This window comes from Periophthalmus magnuspinnatus, chromosome 13, assembly GCF_009829125.3.
Source record: "Periophthalmus magnuspinnatus isolate fPerMag1 chromosome 13, fPerMag1.2.pri, whole genome shotgun sequence".
Classification (NCBI taxonomy): Eukaryota; Metazoa; Chordata; class Actinopteri; order Gobiiformes; family Gobiidae; genus Periophthalmus; species Periophthalmus magnuspinnatus.
The window spans coordinates 9,969,293-9,990,956 of NC_047138.1; the positions used below are offsets into that span (position 1 = coordinate 9,969,293).

Here is a 21,664-nt window from a genome sequence, read left to right on the forward strand (position 1 = left end):
ATGTGTAGTTCAACCTTAAAACAACCTTGCCAAACAGACAGGCATGCAAACAGGTTTATAAGGGACACCTTTTTCTTGCCTGTTATTTATTTCAGCTCACCCATTATCAAGTGTATTTTACCCTACAAAGAGCTGAATCAGTGCACTTAGTATAAGGCTGCAAGACAGTGTCTCATTAAGCATCACTATGATGTGAGCATCACTCTGATGGATGGAAATTCAGTGTATTCTACTCACTTGAATAGGAAGTCAAATGAATGAACATGCTTTTAAATGTGTCAAATATAAATAGTCGGGCTGCTGACTTGTAGTATGTCTCTGAATAAGGTACTTGTGTTCACGGCCAGGGCTTTTTCTTTCTTGTTTGTAAGTGTGCTGTCTTGTGGTAAGAAAGTACCAAAATTGATTTTTGGGACGAGTAGAGCCTTTCTTGTGCATGTTTTACTCTATCTCTGTTTGTTTGTCAAGATTTTGTTATTCACTGTGAAATTTGTGTTTTTGTTAACTTTACTTTTGTTTTTGGCTAAAATCCTTCAAGGTACCATCTGTTTCAATATATTTTAGTCCCCCTTTATTTAGTTTACCCTTTACATCCCTGTTAATTAAATAACTTCTTAATTGTATGGTTGGAAAATTGTATTTAAGGCCTTATCATTGTTTAATGTAAATTTTATTGTTGTTGTATTTTTGATCCCTGTGACCCTGACCTGTGGGACTACGGATGGAAATTAGCCGTATGGCTACAATCCGGCGTGTTTACATTCGTGCTTTTGTCATGTATGTTCATTATTTGTTTATTTGATTGGGACAGTGCATGTTAAACAAACAAATAAATAAATAAATAAATTTACCATTTTCCATCTTGGTTTTCTTTTGTTACTTCCCTGTCCCCACACAGCTAGCATGTTCTGCCCTCGTATGGGTGGATATTGGCTTCCCACACAATAGGCTACAATCTTCATGTAAGTAGTTCTAACCAAACCAATTTTAAGATCTAGACTCTCTGTCAGGAGTAAGATAAGTTAAGGTATACTTCATTGTTCCTGTAAGGAAATCTGTCCTCTGCTTTTGGCCTATCCTTCAGTGCCACTGGAGCAACCTGTTGGGAGCAGTGAGGACCGTTATATCCAGATCTTGAGGCATGGTCAGGACTACCAATCCATGGAGGATTTAACCTATTCTGTATGTTGGGGAATGATGATATTAGTTATTGTAATGGTGAAAAATGTACAGTTAAATAGATAAATAGTTCATCAAGGCATTGGAAGTATTGAAGCAGTTTAAATCCTCCTTTACAAACCCACCCAGTGCAAAAAGAGTCTTATTTAGTAAATGCTTTTACTGTAAACTTGCAGGCTCAGGACTTTTCAATACAGCACTGTTACTTTGCAAATGACTCCCTTTCTGTAGTCAGTCTGTTTTCCTCTCTTCCTCAGGTTACCCACAAAGAGCCATTGGGGAACTTGCCAATGCCCTGTGATTTGTCAGCCGCTGCCAGCTTCACCATCAGTCTTTTTCAAATGATTAATTACTCAACGGCGTACCTACAACGCCGATCTGAGTGTCTGCCGAGGAACCACTCTCACTGTGAAAGGGTAAGAGGACTGCAGCAAGCAACGTGCCGTGTGATAAATGCGCTGGGGTGACAGAATCAGCAGTTGAAGAGCGGTTTAAATTTAGTGACATGGAGTGTGACACTGTGAAAACTGTCACACAAGTTGGTGAGCCAAACGCCTGAATGGATGTGCTATGAAAATGGGCTAAGGTTAAGGTGAAGCTGATTCTAAACAAGAACAAACGCCAGACAATGTATGAATAGCACTTGATGTAAATGAAATCGACACAAGTGAGGTATAAGTACCATTAAAACACCATCCAGGCAGTATAGAAATAGCTTGTTTAGTGCAAAAAGACGTGCTCTGACTAAAAGGACGAGTGCCAGCTACATGCAAACAAGACATCTGTCATGCTGCTAGTCCAAAAGTCTCATGCAATGTCGCAGAAAGATCACCAGCAGAAAACCAAAAGGACATCCAGGGTCTAAATGCTATGTTCTGCGATTTTTTATGGGAAAAACTGAGTCATTGGACAAGTGCGTGTTTAGAGGGAGGAGGTGAGACAGAGGATTAACCAGAGGGGATAATGGCAAAGTCTAGTGTGCTTTATGGTGCTGTTGTTTTGTCCATCTAAAAGTCTTTTTCTTGTTATTTGAGAGCGGGAACTGCCATTTTTCTGCAAAAAGTTAATTTAAATACAGAGGGCTGAGAGGGCTGTTGTGATGTGCTAAAAATGCATGAGCAGTGGAACAAGTAGCAGTGTGTACCTGTAGCGTGTGTGCATGAATTTCATCCACACTTCTATTCCATCTCTATCTATTGGGAATTTACACAGCAGCATTGCATCACACTCCGCTCTATGTAAATAGCCTTGGGTAGAGTGGATATATTGAATACAGATGGTACAAGTGTGGTGGATGTGGGCATTTTTAGAATAGACATCTGTATTTATCAAAGCAAAACTTTAGGAGGAAGGACTGCTATTTTGATTGTTAGAGATTGTGCTCTTCAGTGTAAGGAGACGTCTTAAAATACAAAGTTAAAAAAACAAAAAAACAAAAACAAACTGAGGCTTGATTTTAACTTAATCTGCCATTTAATAATTGTGTACTTTTTGAGTCCCATATTTGTCATATAGATAGATAAGAAATAGTAGTATTAGTAGAGCACATTTTGTGATTTTTAACTGTGTCAATCTTTTTAGCTTCTCTGTTCAATTGTGTAATATACTGAAAATATATGAAAATCTTGGAACATGTTTATGAAGGGCTAAACTTTATTTTTATGGGATACTTTGATTTAAATTTGGCTGCAATTATTCTTGCCACCTAGGACTATATATACTGCAAATACTGTATAATCCTGTATAATGCCCTGATACTGTCTGTAAAACAAACAGTATAGTCTCTCTTCACATTATAGCTTTACAATATCATATATAAACTATGCAATTCAAAGGGGGACATCTCACAGTGTTTTGCTAAGATTAAAGGAAAATGTGTTGCTTTAGGACCAAATCCTTCTTTGGTGCTAATAGTATGCTTCTGCTGCTGCCCTTTGTCCAATTGAAAAATAGCACAAAGGAAATGGGGTTGAAACGTATTTATCTCAGTGGCACACACCTGTAGTTACTTTTCTTTCATGGTAAACAAACCCGCCATACTCGTCTAAAAAAGGTTAATTAATAAAAGCTGTGCTGTCATTTTTCATAGTCATGCCTTATATGCTTGTATTGTCTTTTTATAGCTGTACCGCCAGCAGAGGAATTCATATACCTCGGAGGGTCCAGATGTTGTTGTCACTAATCTCAGAACTCACATCTTCTTTGGTCCCATGACAAAAAAAGAGAAGCGTTCTACCTCTCCCTGAGGAAATAGGTAATTATTAACTGTGCCTTAAAACATAAGCGATCAATCCAAGATAAAGGTGAGTGCACACAAAAGGCTGCAGGGAAGGAAGAGATACAACCATGTCATTTATCGATAGTGTGAAACCTTTATATACAAGAGATAGCTTTTTATGCTGTGTGTGTTTCTAGTGTGATCTAGTGCCGTTTCCTTTTGAGAATAAATATACTGCAATTGTATTTAGTTTTTGTTCATTAATTCATATTAGTCATTTTTACACTTCAGATTCTTTTGTGTTGTGTTTGAAAAACTCATTATTTAGTCCATCACACAAGCAATGGAATAGAAATGGTCCAAACATGAGATTGTGAGACATCATGTTGGGCGGTACAAAGGGGTTTGACCACCTAACACAGCGGCAAATGGCCTCTCCCTCACTGGTTTGGTCGTTGTTTTTGCACAGATGTATCAGTAGCTGCAAGTCCAGCTGGAGTTATACCACCTCTATTTCTGTCTACAACTTACAACACAAAGAGGGAAAAAGAGAGGCACAAAACTAACAAACAAAATGAAACCAATATGTTGTATGGGTGTAGGAGTAACCTGGCTAGACATACTGCATTGTCAGAGAAAGACTTCACTTGGTACGGCTTCATTGGGATTTTATTTCCTCCAGGGCCTTCGCCTGTGGGAAGCATTCATCCTGGTGGCCCTTAAAACTTCAAAAGCAGCAAAGGATAGATTTTATAGCCACATTATTTTGAATAACATGGACAAAATGCACAGCAACTGGCAGCTCTATTAAGGTCTCTCAGAACAAATAAAAATTGCATTGTCTTGTCAACAGTATTTTGTCATAATTTCCATTTACATTTTTGCTTACTAAAACTAAATAAAAACTAAATATGAAGTAATTGTAGGGACTAAAACTTGAACTAAACTAACCATGCATTAGTACAGATTTTCTCATCAGATAATAACCACAGGTAAACATAAATGAGTAAAAGGATCTAGTGTATAGCTATATATATATATATATATATATATATAGCTATTATATAGGTTATATATATACTTTTATATATATATATATAAAAGCCTGTAAAGCGCATTACAAGTGTAAGCCATTTTATATATATATATATATATATATATATATATATATATATATATATATATATATATATATATATATATATATATATATATATATATATATATATATATATATATATATATATATATATATATATATATATATCTGTCTGCAATCCTCCAGAACCAGTGAACAGTACACACGGCACCTGTGTGTACCAGCTTGAATTTGTCTATTACCTTCTCTTACAATGTGCCATTTCATTTTCCATTGAGCAGGCAAAGATTCACATTTTTGTAGTCACAACAGCATATGATTTGCCTGAGCTTGGTGGTCTCTGTCCTGCTGCTTGTGGTGTATCTGGCCTTCTGCCTCTTATCGGGCACTCGTTTGGACAGCAGCCCTGCCCAGCTTCTCTGCCTCTCGCCTGCTGTGTGCGTCCACGGCGGCCAGATTGAGATGGCTTGATGCAACCGTGACCAAGGAGGGCCCGCTGCCAATTGCGCTGATCACATCCTCCCCACTGAAATAGCTGCAGACAATTACATTAGTCAACAGACAGTAGGGCAGTCAATCATATTAACTATAAAGTGAGAGAGGCCCAGGCCAGGATGCAGTCCAATTCACACCTCGTCTCATAGGTGACACAGCTGTGGAAGTCAGATTTCACACTTAACCATGAGCAGGCTATTATTGCTCAAATAAACAAAGAGACAAAGGGGAAAAGGAGCACCTTATTTTGTTCCTGTAGCAACCGATCAATATACTTTACACTGCAGTGAGAGTGATTACAAAATATATACAACGTTGGGCAAAAGTTGAAATTTGAAAGAAGGCTCTGCAAGAAGTCGCATGAGTAATACTGCAAAGGAACACATAGTGCAGGTCAAGGCATTATTTTTGCCTTGCAATGATAGAGATAAACTGCACAGACCTTCCTATATTTCTCAGGAATAAATGTTACTTTTGAATAGGCACAATAGTGTAAAAAATAACTTTTCTAAAACAGTATTATTTTCTATCAAGGAAAAGAAAAACTGCATGTGTATATATCTATAGTGAGCCGTCCCTCTTTTGGTTGTCCAGCCAAGCCATTTAGACCTCTGTGCCTCGTCTCACTTATTTAGAGAATGTCCCACTTTTTAATTAAAAAGTGGGACAGATGATTTTTTATTGCAAAAAATGGGCTATAAAAAAAAACAACCAAACAAAAAAAAAATCATGTTATTGCAGTTGTTATCCATGATCTTACATTTCCCAGTTCCTTTGATGTGCCACATAATTTGTCCTTCTTCTACAGTCTGACGTCATCGCCTAATTGGACCTATTCAGTAACCTGAATCCACAAAAAATACTTCTCCTGCCACAACTACACTGACAACTGTTTGTGTGTTCTAATGATCATTTAGAATAGAAACTGAAGCATATACAGGCCTGCTATATGTACACTGTGTTCATTTTGAAATCACTAATGTTTGTCCATGACATACAAGATTGATGACGCTACCCAGTGCTTCCCTGTTCCCATCGTTTGACTGGAATCCTTATTTGAATAATTCACAGTGGTTTGAATAAAGCCATTTCACAATGAACAGGAGGAAAAACAATGTATTATTTACTTTTCAAACCTCATTGGTTTTCATCCATTTTCTAGCCCATATTATTTTCCTATAGCCCATTGCAGCACTTTGCAGCACGGTCCCACTCTCCTATACTCCCATCCTTGTACCTTCCATGTTTGTAATTCAGCTAGTGGTTGAAATATCTGCATAAGATAAGGATTTGATTAAAAACCATTCAGCGTTCTTGGGAAATACATGGTAACCAATTACTGTGCATATTCATTCAAGCACCAAGCACCATGACTTGGACAGCATAAGAATGTGGCTTAAAAGAACTAAATCTGTAAGCTTGTTAGATACTGGGGAACAGGAGGCGCAATGGAAGAAGCTGCTGGCTGCAAGTCCAACTAACCCAGTGTGGAGGAGGCTGTTAATTCAATTGGGGCCGACTTGTGGTTGTGGATGTGGGTTTTCTCAATAAAGACAGACTGCTCCCCTTCAGGTAGCTTCTCAGGAATCTGGTCACGAGGGCCCATCAGTTTTTCATTGGAACATCAATCCCACAACACGTCTTAAATAATAATGGGAGTAGTGGAGCATGAAACTGTTGCCGTCACCCTATGTTAAATTCATCTATTATTTGTACGTGTCCCTGCAGTCTAAGCGAGAGGGTGAAAGGGATGGATAAAGTTTGCAAAAGGTCATACACTGACACAGACAGGTTAGTCTTTTTTGAGATAAAAAGAGAGAGATGTTGTGTAGTGATATCCCTGTTACTTTTAAGGCCACTTCAATGTAATGTTAGCCTAGTAGTAATTGATGTATTCAGGTGTCAGGTGTTTGCTGGATTCCGTTACTACTACTTTAGTGTTATCAATTATGATTACATTTACACCAGATATAATCAGATCATTGAGGATTGAAGGGAAATTCATCTCAGTGAGATTACGTTGCAGGAAGGATATGCGCCTGCCTGGGTGTGAATTAAAAGCCCTTGCACCTATTCAGTGAACCAAAAAATAAGCAAAAAATACAGTAACTGAAGTTTTTGTGATACTGACAAGAGCCAAAATGTGTTAAATGGGCAACTGGAATAAAGCATGAGCAGTACTTGGGTTGATATGATTTGATTCGTAGTGGGAGTAATGTTGTACCTCATTGTTGTTGCACATAGATTAGGCTTTCACTTTGAACGTACAACACATGTAAAATGGAAATGACTCTTAACCTTCAAATCCCACTTATTAATAAAAAAACACAACAGCTCATGTCCTGAAAACCAAAATCCTGAACAAAGTCTGACCTTTGCACAGCCAGAAGTACAACTCCACCGATAAGACCTGCTCTAGCTCCCACATGAGAGTAGGAGATTAAAAACCAAAATCCTAATGAGCCAGATTTACAGTTTGGACAAGAGAGCAAAAGACAAAGAAGAACAGAGGGCACCCTGTGAGAGCCGCTCACAATGGTGTAAGGTTATGGGGGAGATTTGCGTCAGACCCTCAGCAGGAGCCATATTGAATCTAAACGTGCTATGTGCCAAGAATGAAGAAACCATAGAAGGACGTGATTTTTATCGTGAATATTTATGTGATGGCTTTTCTACAAACGCTCAAGTTCATCTCTCTCAGCTAACATTGCAACAAAATAGCCATTGCATCCCCCTAGATACATTAAGTAGCCATAAAGGGGTGGAGTGGTGGTAAAATATAACTGACAGAGCCATAAAAGTGAGAACAGGTGGGAATGAAAAGGGAAGGTGGCAGAGGACATTGTACATTGTTGTTTTCTCATCCTGGTAATGAGATCCCTATTACCCTAATCCTCCCTGAAAAACCCAGGACGTCAAAATCTTAGAGCTCTGTGCCCTCACCCCCCTCCTCCCCTTAATCATCTGCAGAGACGGAAATCCTTGACTTTAAGTGAAAGTGAAAGAGGAATAAATGCCTGCATGCTGAGAGAGGCTATAAGTAGGCTTTGGGGTGCTTAATAGGGCTGACTTCTAAACCCAATGAATAGTAGTGGAGTTGGCACAATGTAAACTGCAAAGGAATTTAAAGTGCTTGCAGAATAAGCAAAGCAATAGATCATTTCAAAAGGTCAGTAAAAGCATTAGTGTTGGCAGAAAGGCAATAGAAAATAAAAGATGCACAATATTTAGTGTGGGATGGCTGAGGACTCTGCCATGCAACATTTATATCAAGCCCAGTTGAAGAGGTGCCAGACTGCTAACTGAACTGACATTTTTTTATGTCCGCTGTGCGCAGTTATCATCCTGTCAACAGTTTAGGGGCACACTCTTTTTGTTCCATATACTTCAGAGATAGTTTTCAAGTCGTAATAAAACAAAGAAATTGACTCTTCTAGGAGGCATTCATTTCAGTACAGCCAGAAATGATGTTAAAGTCTGAAACAAACACGTATTAAGCGTAAGTGTAACATCTGTTTAAGGTCAGATAGACTTTCCTTAAAACTGTACACCCCCCTGTGTGCTCCTACTAGATTTAACTAGAGCTTTGTTTTATGTTTGTACTGTATTTTGTGTGTGTATTGCACAGAACTTTGGACATTTGACCTACAAGCTGAAAGGCACAATAGGTGACTGCCTTGCCCAGGTACCAGTTTTTGAGCTATGTTTGCTCAGACCAACCTAGCTACAGGATTAACCAAGATGAAATCTACCTAGACACACGGAGAACAACCCAGTAACACAGACTTACAAGCAACACAAGCAATTGATATTTTGCTCTTAAATCCTTACATTGATTATGCTGTTTTAATTATTGTGTGTTTATTAATTATGCTGAATATAGACAATTGTTTATGCATTATTGTCTGTATGTTCATTCAGTTCAAACAAACATTGCACTAAGGTAGCCCGGTATGTGTGGAATCCAGTTTTTCTATGTGTCATGGCTTCCTTTCACACACAGTGACTACACATGACACTGCAGTTCTGTCAGTAAACCCCAAACTATTCAGAGAATCTGTAGCACTCTGTCATACTCACAGACACATGCACATACACACTCAAACACAGGGAACTTCTGTTGTCTACTCAGGCGTTATGCTGGTGTTTATGAGATTAAGTGAAGTGCAATAGGCCTGAATGGCTCATTAGGCTGTTCATTCACTGCAATTATTGTCAGCACATACATAATATTTAGAATCTAGTACTATCCAATTGTTTATCTCAACACAATCATATTTACTGTACCACTAAGTATGGAATTTCTACGGTGTGATTGGATATCAAGTGTGGGGGAATGTTGGGTCAGCCCTCTCAGCTCATAGTGAACCTGCTTGGTGACATTGTTCACTAAACTTGTTTAAGCTCCTCCCCATGATTCATAGCATTGCCAAGTTTCTCCAAGTCTATTAGTTAGTACACATGTCTCTACGGGAATCACTACCACTATTGGATTTAAGAGAAGAAAGGCGAGAGCTTTCTATAGATGCCAGACAGAAGAGTAAAGCTCCTCCACATGTGTAAGCTTAGTGGTTGAGCGTGAATTAGTAGTATTGCTTTGTGAATAGTGGGCGCAGTGCTGTGTACTCATGGAGCTCTTGAACCCGTCCCTTGGGCAGCTCAGAGACTTCAAGAAAGACGACTTCGAGGCTGACTGGATTAAGGTGTCAGAATGCAGATTTGGCCAGGTGTACCAGACAAAGCTGAAAATGTGGCGGGAAAAGTGTGCTGTGAAGACCTTTGACACACAGTCTTGGAGGTGGGGCACTGATAAGAGGGCTGATATGGGTTGAATGAATGCCATTTTCAAATAGCTACTCTTGTGGTTTGAAATCAACCAATTATTCATTTAAGTTATTGTGCAATAATATAATGTTCTACTCTTTAATTATTTCTTTGAGTTAAAATATGTCTTCCTTATTCTTTAATTAGTTGTTTTTTTTTTTATTAAATAAATTTATGATTATTATTATGCCACACGCAACCCCTTTCCCCTTTAAGTTGACTGAATTAATGTTTTTTCATAATTGTTATCCAATGTTTTTCCTTGATAGACAAATCATCAATGAAGTGTCAGGGATTGCAAAAGTGAAATTCAAGTACCTGGTGTCCATATACGGGACGTGCAGTGAGGCGACTAGCATGGTGATGGAGTACATGAGTAATGGCTCCCTCAACAATCTGCTGGCCAGCCACACTTTGACATGGCCAAAGAAGTTCCAGATGATTCACGAGACGTCCATGGGCATGAATTTCCTCCACAGCATCAAACCGCCATTACTCCACCTCAACCTGAAGACGTCAAACCTCCTGCTGGACGATCATCTTCATGTCAAGGTCAGTGGCATAGGAGGACAAACCTGTGTGAGATTACAAAAGCAGAGGTAGCTGGGTTGTTTTACTGTTCAAAACAGTCTATCAACTAAATAACTACATTGTTGTAGATCTTCACTGTAACCATCTCAAAATATCTACCCATTCAGCAATTACGATTTCAACTCACAGTAAACACTGTGTATCCAACCCTATAGCAATTATATTACTGTTTGACCTTCACCAGACAAAAGGCTTTTTTCCAGTGATAAAATCAAACAAACGTGGCTGTTTATATATTGCGTTTGTGCTCACCCTCCGCAAGTGTTTAAGTATAGGGTCATGGTCATGTGCAGCATCATCCCTGAGGGCAAAAGGGTTTAACTGAATGATGGTTCTGCTCCATATAAAATGATCCAGTATATGTATTTATAAACAGCATGGACAGCTGAGACAAAGCTCTGCTATTTTGTTCCTACAAAAAAGCATATATATTTTTAAATATTCTTGCCTGCACAAATCTGCTAATATCTCTCTACTCCAGAGTGATGTATGCAAATTCTGATCTACGCTGTCACACCAAAACAGATTACAGATTTCAGTTTAATCCGGTGGGAGAAGAGTATGAGCAAGAAGTCGTTTATGGAGCACCTTATAGCCAGAGGGAACATAAGTTACATCCCTCCTGAGACGTTCACTACCAGCCCTGAACCTCCTGGAACTGCCTTCGATGTGTACAGGTGACTTTGCAAGGGCATTCCACCATCAAAACACATTGCTTTTACACAGTTGCCCCTCACTCCACCATTCACTCTACAACCTGACCCTCTGCCATTTAAATCCATTAAATGCCCTCCAGACATCTTGCAAGGCAATGTTATTAATCCTCTGCCTTGTTTTCCATTCTAAATGTATTACTATAGCATTTGAGATATAGCTGGTAGTATCATTTATCTCAAAAGTAAAATTCATTATAGCAGCAATTGATATAAACGATGTGCTTGTGTCTGCTTGCTGTTCCAGCTTTGGAGTGGTGATGTGGGAAATACTGACTCAGCAAAAACCATATGCAGGTTAGTTTTCATTCATTTCATACTTTCATACTTTACATACATTGTCAGATTTCTACCATTCAACATATTGTGAACCAGGAAAGAAGTTCATGTTATTCAGAGCATAAACAGTGTTCTGGCCTTGGAGAGTTATAAAAGTAATGTACAGCAATGAAAAATGCAGTAGTATTAGAGTAGCCTTGAGTGAGATGAATGCTGTGTTTTGCAGGGAGCAGTGTGACCACAGTGCTGGTGCAGCTGGCACAGGGGAAGAGGCCTAGTCTGGAGATTTTGCCTGAGCACAAACCACAGGAGTGTGAGGCCCTCATCAACATCATGAAACTGTGCTGGGACCAGGACCAATGCATGAGACCACCATTCTCAGGTGGGCCCCATCATGACCCATTTAGTGATGCAACTAGAATGAAACTAGATGAAACTAGTGGTGTGAAGGTATTGATTAAAAACAATGACATATTGTTGAGCTTCTAGAGAGTGAGTGTGGGAGTGAATGCTCATATATCTCTGGAGTTCGGTGAGTAACAGGCCATTTTCAAGAGAATACAGCTCAGACTTCAACTTAACAGGCACACAAACAAGTGTAACCAGAACTGGAGAAACGTCGGTATTTGTCTCTCTGCACTAGATTAGACTACTGTAACAGCCCTCTCACTGGCCTCCCCAAACAACTGCTCTGCTCCCTGGAACCATAGACATCAAGGACCAGAGTCAGGACATGTGGAAACTGTTTTCCAGCTTTACGCAGCTAAAATAATGAATAGTCTTTCTGAAGATGTGAGACAGGCCTCTACTCTGACAATGTTCGAAACCAGGCTCAAAGCAGTTCTGTTTAACTGTGCATATGACAGCTGAAAGGAGGCAGTCTATTATGTACAATTATCTATGTTGTAAGGATTTTCTTGTCATTTCAAATGTACTTTTAGCACTCCACTAATGTTATACACAAGACAGATAGTGAGAGCTACTTCAACCCACCCAACTATTAACATAACCTTACACCGGCAGCACTGCTGTCGTTTCAAAATACACATTTACGGAATAAGGCATTTTTCATTATATAATTTTCTTTTTTCATATATGTTTTTTTAGAAATACATTGAAAATACTACTTTGCACTTTTGCTTTGCAGTATAGGTGTAAATTAGAAATACCTCCCCAGAGTGGTAGTATTTTTACACGGACACTCGTGGGAGGAGCCCGTGCCTTTCAATAATCCCTGCTTGATCCACTGATGTCTCATTTACCAGGCCTCTATAATCAATGGACATTTGTAAGTCTGAACATGAAATACAAATAGAAGAAAATAACAGGTCACTAATGGGCACTGATGTTTTTGATTAAACAGATTGACTTTGGGTATTGTAAGAGAGACCCATTGCATGTAATGCCTGAGTGAACCTGTAAAGAGATTAAGCTCTTTACATTGGAGCAATTGGATCACCTTTGTTTAAACAGTCATTTATTGACTTAAGCTATGAATAATAATGCAAGCCATTTTTACATAAACAACACCAATAACAGTCATCCCCTATCTATGAACATTTTTGTTTTTATTTCAGACATTAATTGTGCCGATTATGGTAATTAGAGGGATAACTCAATTTAGATAAGCAAATAGTTATTTAATGTGTTGCATAAACATAACAAAATTACTATTATTATCCATCCAGGCCCAACAGCCACAGCAGTTTCAGTTTCAAACCTGGATAAACGAGCATCTACACAACAGGCATAACATTAAATTTGCACCAAATAACATGCACTATACTGTACAATAAGGAAATTAGTTTGCAAAGCTTCCCGTGTTGAAAAGATAATAGGCTGTGTGGTAACATGTGGTGTCTTTGTTTTCAGACATTGTAGTGAAAACTGAAGCTCTCAGTGAAGTCCTTATGATCCCAGGCCCTGTGAACAATGGACAAGTGAATCCTTGGATTGTTTTGCCTCCTAATAAGGTTAGTTTATTATTTTATTAAGGCAATATTACTTTTTCTATATAGGATTGTGAAATAGCATTCTGTTCAGTGTAAAATACAATAAGATGCTAAATACTAGAGTTCAAATTGTGTTTGACAAATATAATCTTTTTTACAACTTGTGATGACTAATGCCACAGCTAATAACTCTCATTATTTTTCTTCCCCTTTCAGATTCAGATGCCTGACCTCCCCTCAGGTAGACACGGGGCTAGAGCACAATGTAATATCATATCAATGCAGTACAAAGCCTGGAGGGTTGACATTTAAAAGTGCTATTTACAATGCTGTCCCATTTTAATGTTACCTTTAGCACAGGAAAGCCCATGAACCATCTATTAAAGAACAGCACAGAGCTTTGTCTCTGTTTTGTCTGAATACATTACATTAAACAGCATTCTTTGTCAGCCTAAAGAGCAGTTCATCTCAGTGTACAGAGTATCATTAATATCCCATCCTCTTCACCCTAGTTAACCTCCTTCACAGCACTTAAGCAAAAATAACATGTCTTTTCACAGGTGATCGCTATGGCAAGGAGACCATAATTTCTCTTCTGTCCAAAAAGGATTTTGGCACTTTTAGAAAATCCGTGAGGAGAGAGGATGTGCGCAGACTGTTTTCAGAGAGGAAGAGTCTTCTCCACTTCACAGTGGCCAGTGGAGACGTGGAGAGTGTCAAACAGGTGCTGAGTCTGGGCGCTGAGGTCAACTGTGAAACCTCCAAAGGCAGCACACCTCTTAGCATTGCTGTTATAAAAAGGTTTGTTTAAATAGTCTACACTACTAATCCTACTGAAAAGCTCTCATAACATAACATAAAAAAGTCTATTACAGGTTTCATGACATTGTTTCGTTGTTATTGGACCATGGTGCTGACCCCACGGCTGCAGACAATGATGGGTGGACAGCTCTCCATTTTGCTGCTCAGAATGGAGACGACAGGACAGTGAGGCTCCTTCTGGACAAAGGAGCGGAGGCGGGGGCCAGAGAAAAGGCCGGATGGACACCTCTCCACTTGGCCTGCCAGAATGGACACGAGGCTGTAGTGCGTCTGCTGCTCTCACGTTTGTCAGACGAGGCAGTGGGAGGGCGAGAGGGAAGGGGGCTGACTCCTCTCCACCTGGCCTCAGTCTATGGACATCTGAACATCATCAAGCTGCTCCTCACCAAGGGAGCGGACCCCAACGCTGCTGACATCTCGCTCTCCACTGCCCTGCACTTCGCTGCTGAGGAGGGACATAACAGGGCGGTGCGGCACCTGCTGAAGTATGGAGCTAATATTGATGGCGGGGACAGCAGAGGCTATACTCCACTTCACCTGGCTGCAATGAGGGGTCACACGGGCATATGCAGGCAGCTACTTTCAAACAAGGCCTGCCTCAACTCCAGGACGCTACAGGGCTGGACCCCCATGCACCTGGCTGCATTCAAGGGGCATGAGGCCACTGTGGCTCAGCTAAAAAGTCAGGGCGGGACAGTGGACGCCAAGGGGGAGAAAGGGTGGACACCTCTGCATCTCGCCTGTCATCAAAGTGAGCCTCTGGTGGTGGCTAAGCTCCTGGCAGCTGGAGCCAACCCCAACGGGGCAGAGGACAGTGAGGGCTGGACCCCCCTCCATGTGGCTTGTACCAGTGTGAGCTTCCCCTGCGTCCTACACCTGATTTCACACGGTGCAGATGTGAATGTATTGAGCAGTGGGAAAGTCACACCTCTGCATGTGGCAGCTAAGCACGGCTGTGTATCCATAGCCAAGGCTCTGCTGTTGAACGGGGCCGACACTTCTGCACTGGACTCATCAGGGGTCTCTGCCTTAACTGTGGCACAGAGCAACAACAAGTGGGAAATAGTGCAACTACTGGAGAAAGGATGCTAATTGCGCAGTGACTCCCAAATCAACTAAACTAGTGTTACCTCCACCACAGTTATGAGAGAAGACATTACATGCAAAACCAATTCTTTTCAATTTTCTGTTTTGTGACCAGTTTGGCCTCTCAACTTACAAGCTTTCATGTGGAAACAACAAAATCGGCCAACTTGCACAGATACTATATTATTTCATTTGATCAACTTTCATCCATAGAATTATATGGGGTGTTGCAGTTTCAAAGGCTGTTTTCATTTTGTGCCCATAAGGACACAAGGATCACCCCCTAAAGTCGCACCTACTTACACTAAACTTTCCAATCTTGTGCTTAACAAGATTTTGAGGAATCATATAGAAAGATTTGATAATATTTCATTCTAATCTGAATTTATTGAAGTTTTAATTCCAAAATTTCCAATTTTCAGTAAGATATAGTTTATTATATGAATAAATTATACAAAATCCCCTTTTTAGAGCTTTTGAAATTTAAAAAAAGAAATTAAAACCTGACTCATTTTTCCACATAAAATGGTTTACATCTATTAAGACATAACATAATAAAAAATGTGTAATACATATTTTCCCCTTACATTTATGTTAGTAAACTACAGAAGATGTTTCAAACTGATAGGGCTGAGAAGCATAACAACCTGACTTCTAATTTGATGGATTGCTATGCATTTTTATATCAATATATATAATATTATTTATATTATTATTATATATTTAATATATAATATAATGAATGACTTCATTTTCCTTGTCCGTGATTTATTGAAATATTTTCATGGCCTTTATTTATTAAACATGTTATTTATTAAACATGTTTACTCCGGAAATAAATGAATTAGTATTCTTCTTTTTTATTATTATTACTTTTTCCTCATGGTTCTTTTCTACACTCACGTTTAGCCCTGAGCACTCAGACTCTTGATTTGCAAACTGCTCTCAATCTTTGAAAACCTTTGCATGTGTGCTTCTGTTTTAGGCACTGACCTTGCCTTGAGCTGGTCTTGCTATTTTCAAAAATAATTTAGATAAACGAATACAAAGTCTGTCCAGTCTGTCCAGCTCTTTGCTGTGTATTTGTTGGGTAAACACTGGGGTTATGTTGACGTGTAGCTTTTTGCAGTAAACTCCCAGTCTTTTCTTGAAATCACCCGATGTTAGTGGTGGATATTGGAGCAGCAAGTGTGCTTTATCAAGAGGCTGACAATGACCAATACAGGCACATTATTAGACCTGGAAGACTTTGGTGGTGCTATCATTTGACTGATTATTGGAGAGAGATAATCGAGACATGGGCATTATTAAATATCTCTTATGAACCTCAAATGTGTCCAACAGTGCAAAGTGCTGCTGAGGATAATTCTCTTAGTATAAACAAGATAAACTCTTCTCTAGTGAGTAAGGAAGATAGCACACTTCAATCCGATATTGAACTGAAGCAAGTTATAAATCATTCTGTTCACTGGCTGCTTTACTGTAGCACAATGATAACCAGTTAAGATTGAGTCATTAAAAATAGTAAACTTGCTCATAAATTTAGCTCCAATTTCACTTTTCCATCATTGTTATAGATGTTTTTATTTATTTATTTATTTTTAGTAAATGTAGAGCAGTGCATTGTGTTGACACTGTTATTTCAAATATCGCAAAAATAATCCAAATCAGTTTTATTTATCGGCCATCGATTGCATTGGACTTGAAAATTGGTTACAGCATTAGCCATAAAAAACATATCAGTAAATCTATATTTTGGATGTAAAGTAAATGCAAAACTAAAAGCGTTTGTCAACCACATTTAATCAGGTAAAATCAATGTCCGCACTCTAGCCTTTTTACACATACACTGACACATCGGATACTTCCTAACGGCCCGTAATTAGGTTTGTCTGCACCTAAACTAATTTTATTTTCTAACAGGGAGACAAGCAGGAAGAAGATAATGTCATGTAAGCTGCCAGAACACAAATAGCACCAGACAAACCTAATGCAGTGACAATATAGCCCTTCGCCAAAGCGAAAGGTTATTTTGAAAACACTTCAAATTATATTTTGCACTATTTTGTTTTCCAAATAGATTGAGATACACACAGTGAATGTAGTTTTCATTATAATTTGAGAATATGCAAATCTGGTATAAAGCAGGAGTCATAGTCATGGCTGCACAGTGAATATTAAGAGAAAGATGCCTATATTCATGTATTCAATGCCCAATTTATTGTTAATTAAATCCTATGGGCATACGTGCTCACTCTGCTACTACTAGGTTTGTTGCTAGCCTTATTTAAACAGTACTAATTGTACTACCAGGGTGCACATCCTTGTACTTTCTGTTGCCAGCAGTGGTGTTTTGTACATGCACGATTACTTATAGTTGTTTTTCCATACATCATTTCAGTTATAAAATATAAAATAAAAATGCAGCAGTAGTTTACAGCCTGAATAATGCATGATATAGCAGCTTTTAAAAATACATAATTTATTAACTTATTTATATATATATTTTTTTTATTGTAGTTATAATGTATTTATTTTTTTCATCTAAAAAAGCATTGTGATAGAAATCTATAGATATTTGCATTCTGATAAAGGAGGATTTTTTGTCTAATGGCACAACTTTTCTTTATTTCATAAACCACCAAGGCTTCAGAAATGGATTATTATATTTTCTATAATAGCACCTGAACTATTCAGAGCAACAGCTGGTCTTATTTCATAAAAAACTGTCTCTCTCTTCCTTTTCATAATCATGCAACTGTATTAAGCAATATATATACTACTTGTCTTAGGTTCTATTTGCATAATGATTGGAGTGCCTTGCCAGTGTGTCAAAGTGTGGCTGCTCTTACCTTAATGACAGGATGATAATCTGGGTTCTCAGTTGTATATTTAGCTTCTCCTTAGGAGGCCATTCCACTCTTCTTCTTGAGCGTCCGGGTTAAACTCACCAAAGAGCCGTGTACCCTGTGGTGTTAAGCAGCCACAATCATGACAGACGCAGCTGTGCCCCTGACCCAGGTGTAGCCTCTCAGTGTGGCTCTGGAGGTGATGGAGATATCTACAGTACCTCGACTCCCCAGGGAAAGGCTTTCTCTGGACTGATGATATGGAAAAAAAACACTTTTGTCATTGTCATCCTATGGAGCTGACTCTGTTATGACAAGGGAAAGTCACAGGTTAGACTTATTACAAACTAAAGGATGTATCTGTTTTTTCATGTTATTAAGAGAGCAGATCTGATATTATCAATGGCCTCTAAACATAGTGACTCTTTGGATATGCTAATTAAAATTTTAAATGATTCCAGGCGGATTTACACATAATTATTTCTGTGAGGATTCCTGAACTGATAATCTATTCATGTTTTGAACAGCTTAACATATTCCCGAAGCTACTGAACAATAGTGACTGTTTTCTCCTATGCATGCTTATTATCTGACCAGCTCCTTACTTCGCTCTTGTCATGTTCTGTGAAATGATTAATGGTGGATCTCAATACTATCTCCCCAGTACAGAACAAAGCCCCCATCCTCTGTAACTTTAGACTCTTTCAATTCCCCATACAGATCAGTTTGCATACTTAGGCTGCACCGCACTCTGGTGTATTGTAGGTCCCCTATGTGCTTAAATAAACATTACAGAAGAGAATTCCCCATGTCTTGCATATTAATTTAATTATAAAACAACAATGCCCATCTTTTTTCTTATTGACATTTTAAGAATAAAATAGTTAATCTCTTGAGTAAATTAAGGTCATCTCTACAGTGTGATTTATCAAATATTTATCACTGATGGCTGATCTGTAAAACTGACTCTCCTGAGTGAAGCAAGAATGAACTGATGTAAAATGAAATGATGAGTTATAGGTATAAAGTATGGTGAGTTTGTAAAGATATTGCCACTATTAAAAGTGCTCATTGTACACGTAATAACAAACAGATGGAGGGGCTGACCATCAAGTAAATTAAAGAGAACTTAGATATGTATCTGTTTCATTTCCTCTTACCTTCACCTCTTGTCCTTCAGGCTCCAGTAAAGATTACATCCAATGTGGTGTGAACCTGAATGGTTTTCACCACAATCCAGCACTCTCCCCAAGCCTGCAGCATAAAACACACACTAAGTGCCTGTGCAGCAGCCCTTAGTCAGCCCACATGATGGATTACTCTCATGCATGTCAAAAACAGCATACACAATAACATTTTGTGCTTATTACGAGAAAAGGTTTAATAAGTGATGACTATGGGTGATTTACCGGGTAACCTGGTCAAGTGGTTATTCTCTAATGGACAAACAACTTCATCTGGTTCTGTGCATTTCACTGATGTGACTTAATGTGTTTACAATTACTCAGACCTCATTTAGGTACATTTAGGCCTTTATATTAGCTTACACAAATATCCAAGCCTTAGTAAGAGTAAGATATACATGTTTGATTTTACATGAAAATCAGCCTTGTTTTATTTTGTTTGTCATTGCCGCTTTATCTTTATATAAGCCCCAAAAGACTCTGCACATTTTGCCAACTAGAATAAAAGGGAGCCAGATCCACCTGGAACACAGCAGTGCACCTTCTTGATATTCTTTTCAGGCAGCAAGGAAATATGAATTGGGAATAGGTTATCTATTGTAACCCCCCACAATCAGTTACAGGAGCCAGGAGCCAGCTGAGAAAATGAATTAATCAATTCAGTCAATACCTGTGCAGATTAAGGTGAGAGCACTATCAGATCAGCACACCAGACTTACGTTAATTAGACACTGCATTACCCAGTGAGAACAGCATACATTAATACACTCTCATGATGTGTTCATTATCTGTTTTTGGAATAATAGGCAGGTTTTATGTTTGTTGTTCCTAATTGTAAAAAAAAAAAAGAATATCAATTTATCACATTTTGTCCTCTTTGAAATAAGCCTAACAGTCTAGGGCTACAGCTCCAATCTGCCGAGGCAAATGAAATATTGACTTTCTTTTTTCAGCAAGCCTACACAACAATAACGAAAGAACAAATAGCCTACCCTTTCCTTGGTGGGTACAACCTGCAATGTCCAACAATCACAGAAAAGTAGTTCAGAACGTAGGCGAAGCAGTGTGCATCTTCCAGACTGCAGCGATCCTTTTCTATAGAAATAAAATAAAGCTTGATATACAGTCTATGATACTGACCCAGATTTTCATAAAACTTAGGCTATACATGTATTTGTAAGCTACATTTACTTACTTCTTAGGCTCTCTTCCACGCTTCAAATCCAGACTCAAAACTCACCTGTTCAGACTGTCCTACCTCTTATAATCAATCACACATCTTTTATCAATCAGTTTTTTGCCATGTTTTTGTCGTAACGGTGCGGATAGGACCAAAGGATGCAGACCAGAGCAGTTTTAACAGTGTTTATTTACAGCGGTGAAAAAGCAGTCTTTAAACAGGTCACAAGAGCAGGTACAGGAACCGGGGAGCGGGAGACGGGTCAGGCGGGTGCGGTGCAGGTAGAGGCGGGCAGGACAGGACCAGGACGGGGATAGAAGCAGGTGCGGTACCAGGGCAGGCGGATCAGACGAAGACCAGAGCGGGGAGCGGGTGACAAACCAGAGACCAGGACCGGACAGGAGACGAGACGAGCAGGAGACGAGACGAGCAGGAGACGAGACGAGCAGGAGACGAGACGAGCAGGAGACAAGACGAGCTGGAAGCGATACCGGGACTGGAACGTGGCGGCAGGAGCTGGGCGAGTAGAGGCAGGAATCTGGAGGGTGCATAAATCCAAATGAGCATTTGCCGGAAAGTACCATATAACAAAGCTTAGCAAGAAACATTCACGTTTTACACGCGGACGGTCTGGCACCGAGTGTAGACTGCCAAGCCTTCTTGTACTCAGCAGCAGGTGGTGGTGATTAGGCTGATGCACCCCAGGTGTGCACGGGAGGAGTCAGGCACTCCACCCAGCTCCAGACACACAGGTAGGGGAGGGGGAGAGAGCACGGGAGGACAGGGAAAACTGACATCATGACAGTACCCCCCCCCTAAGGTCCACCTCCTGGTGGACCCCCAGGCTTGTCAGGATGAGCGCGGTGGAAGTCTCTCACCATGTCGGGGTCCAGAATGCGTGCCCTGGGCACCCAGGATCGCTCCTCCGGACCGTAACCCTCCCAATCGACGAGGTACTGGAGGCCCCTACCACGGCGACGAACGTCAATCAGGCGGCGGACGGTGAACGCCGGGTGGCCGTCAATGACTCGGGCGGGCGGTGGGGGATCGGCCGGAGGGCACAGGTCGCTGGTCCGGACTGGTTTAACCTGGGAGACGTGAAAGGTCGGATGAATCCGGAGAGACGGGGGTAACTGGAGGCGCACCGCCGATGGATTTATGATCCTCATGATCTTAAACGGTCCCAGGAATCG

The 21,664-nt window shown here is 39.7% G+C and overlaps 1 protein-coding gene across 1 annotated transcript; it reads left to right on the forward strand.

The window, feature by feature from the left end:
• Positions 1-9,527: 9,527 nt before the first annotated feature.
• Positions 9,528-15,447, forward strand: ankk1 (ankyrin repeat and kinase domain containing 1). Its single transcript, XM_033977079.2, has 9 exons — positions 9,528-9,789; positions 10,085-10,367; positions 10,932-11,083; positions 11,367-11,416; positions 11,625-11,780; positions 13,271-13,371; positions 13,567-13,591; positions 13,911-14,151; positions 14,226-15,447. The coding sequence occupies exons 1-9, from the start codon at positions 9,620-9,622 to the stop codon at positions 15,262-15,264; spliced, it is 2,217 nt and encodes a 738-aa protein (XP_033832970.1). The 5' UTR covers positions 9,528-9,619; the 3' UTR covers positions 15,265-15,447.
• The last annotated feature ends 6,217 nt before the right edge of the window (positions 15,448-21,664 follow it).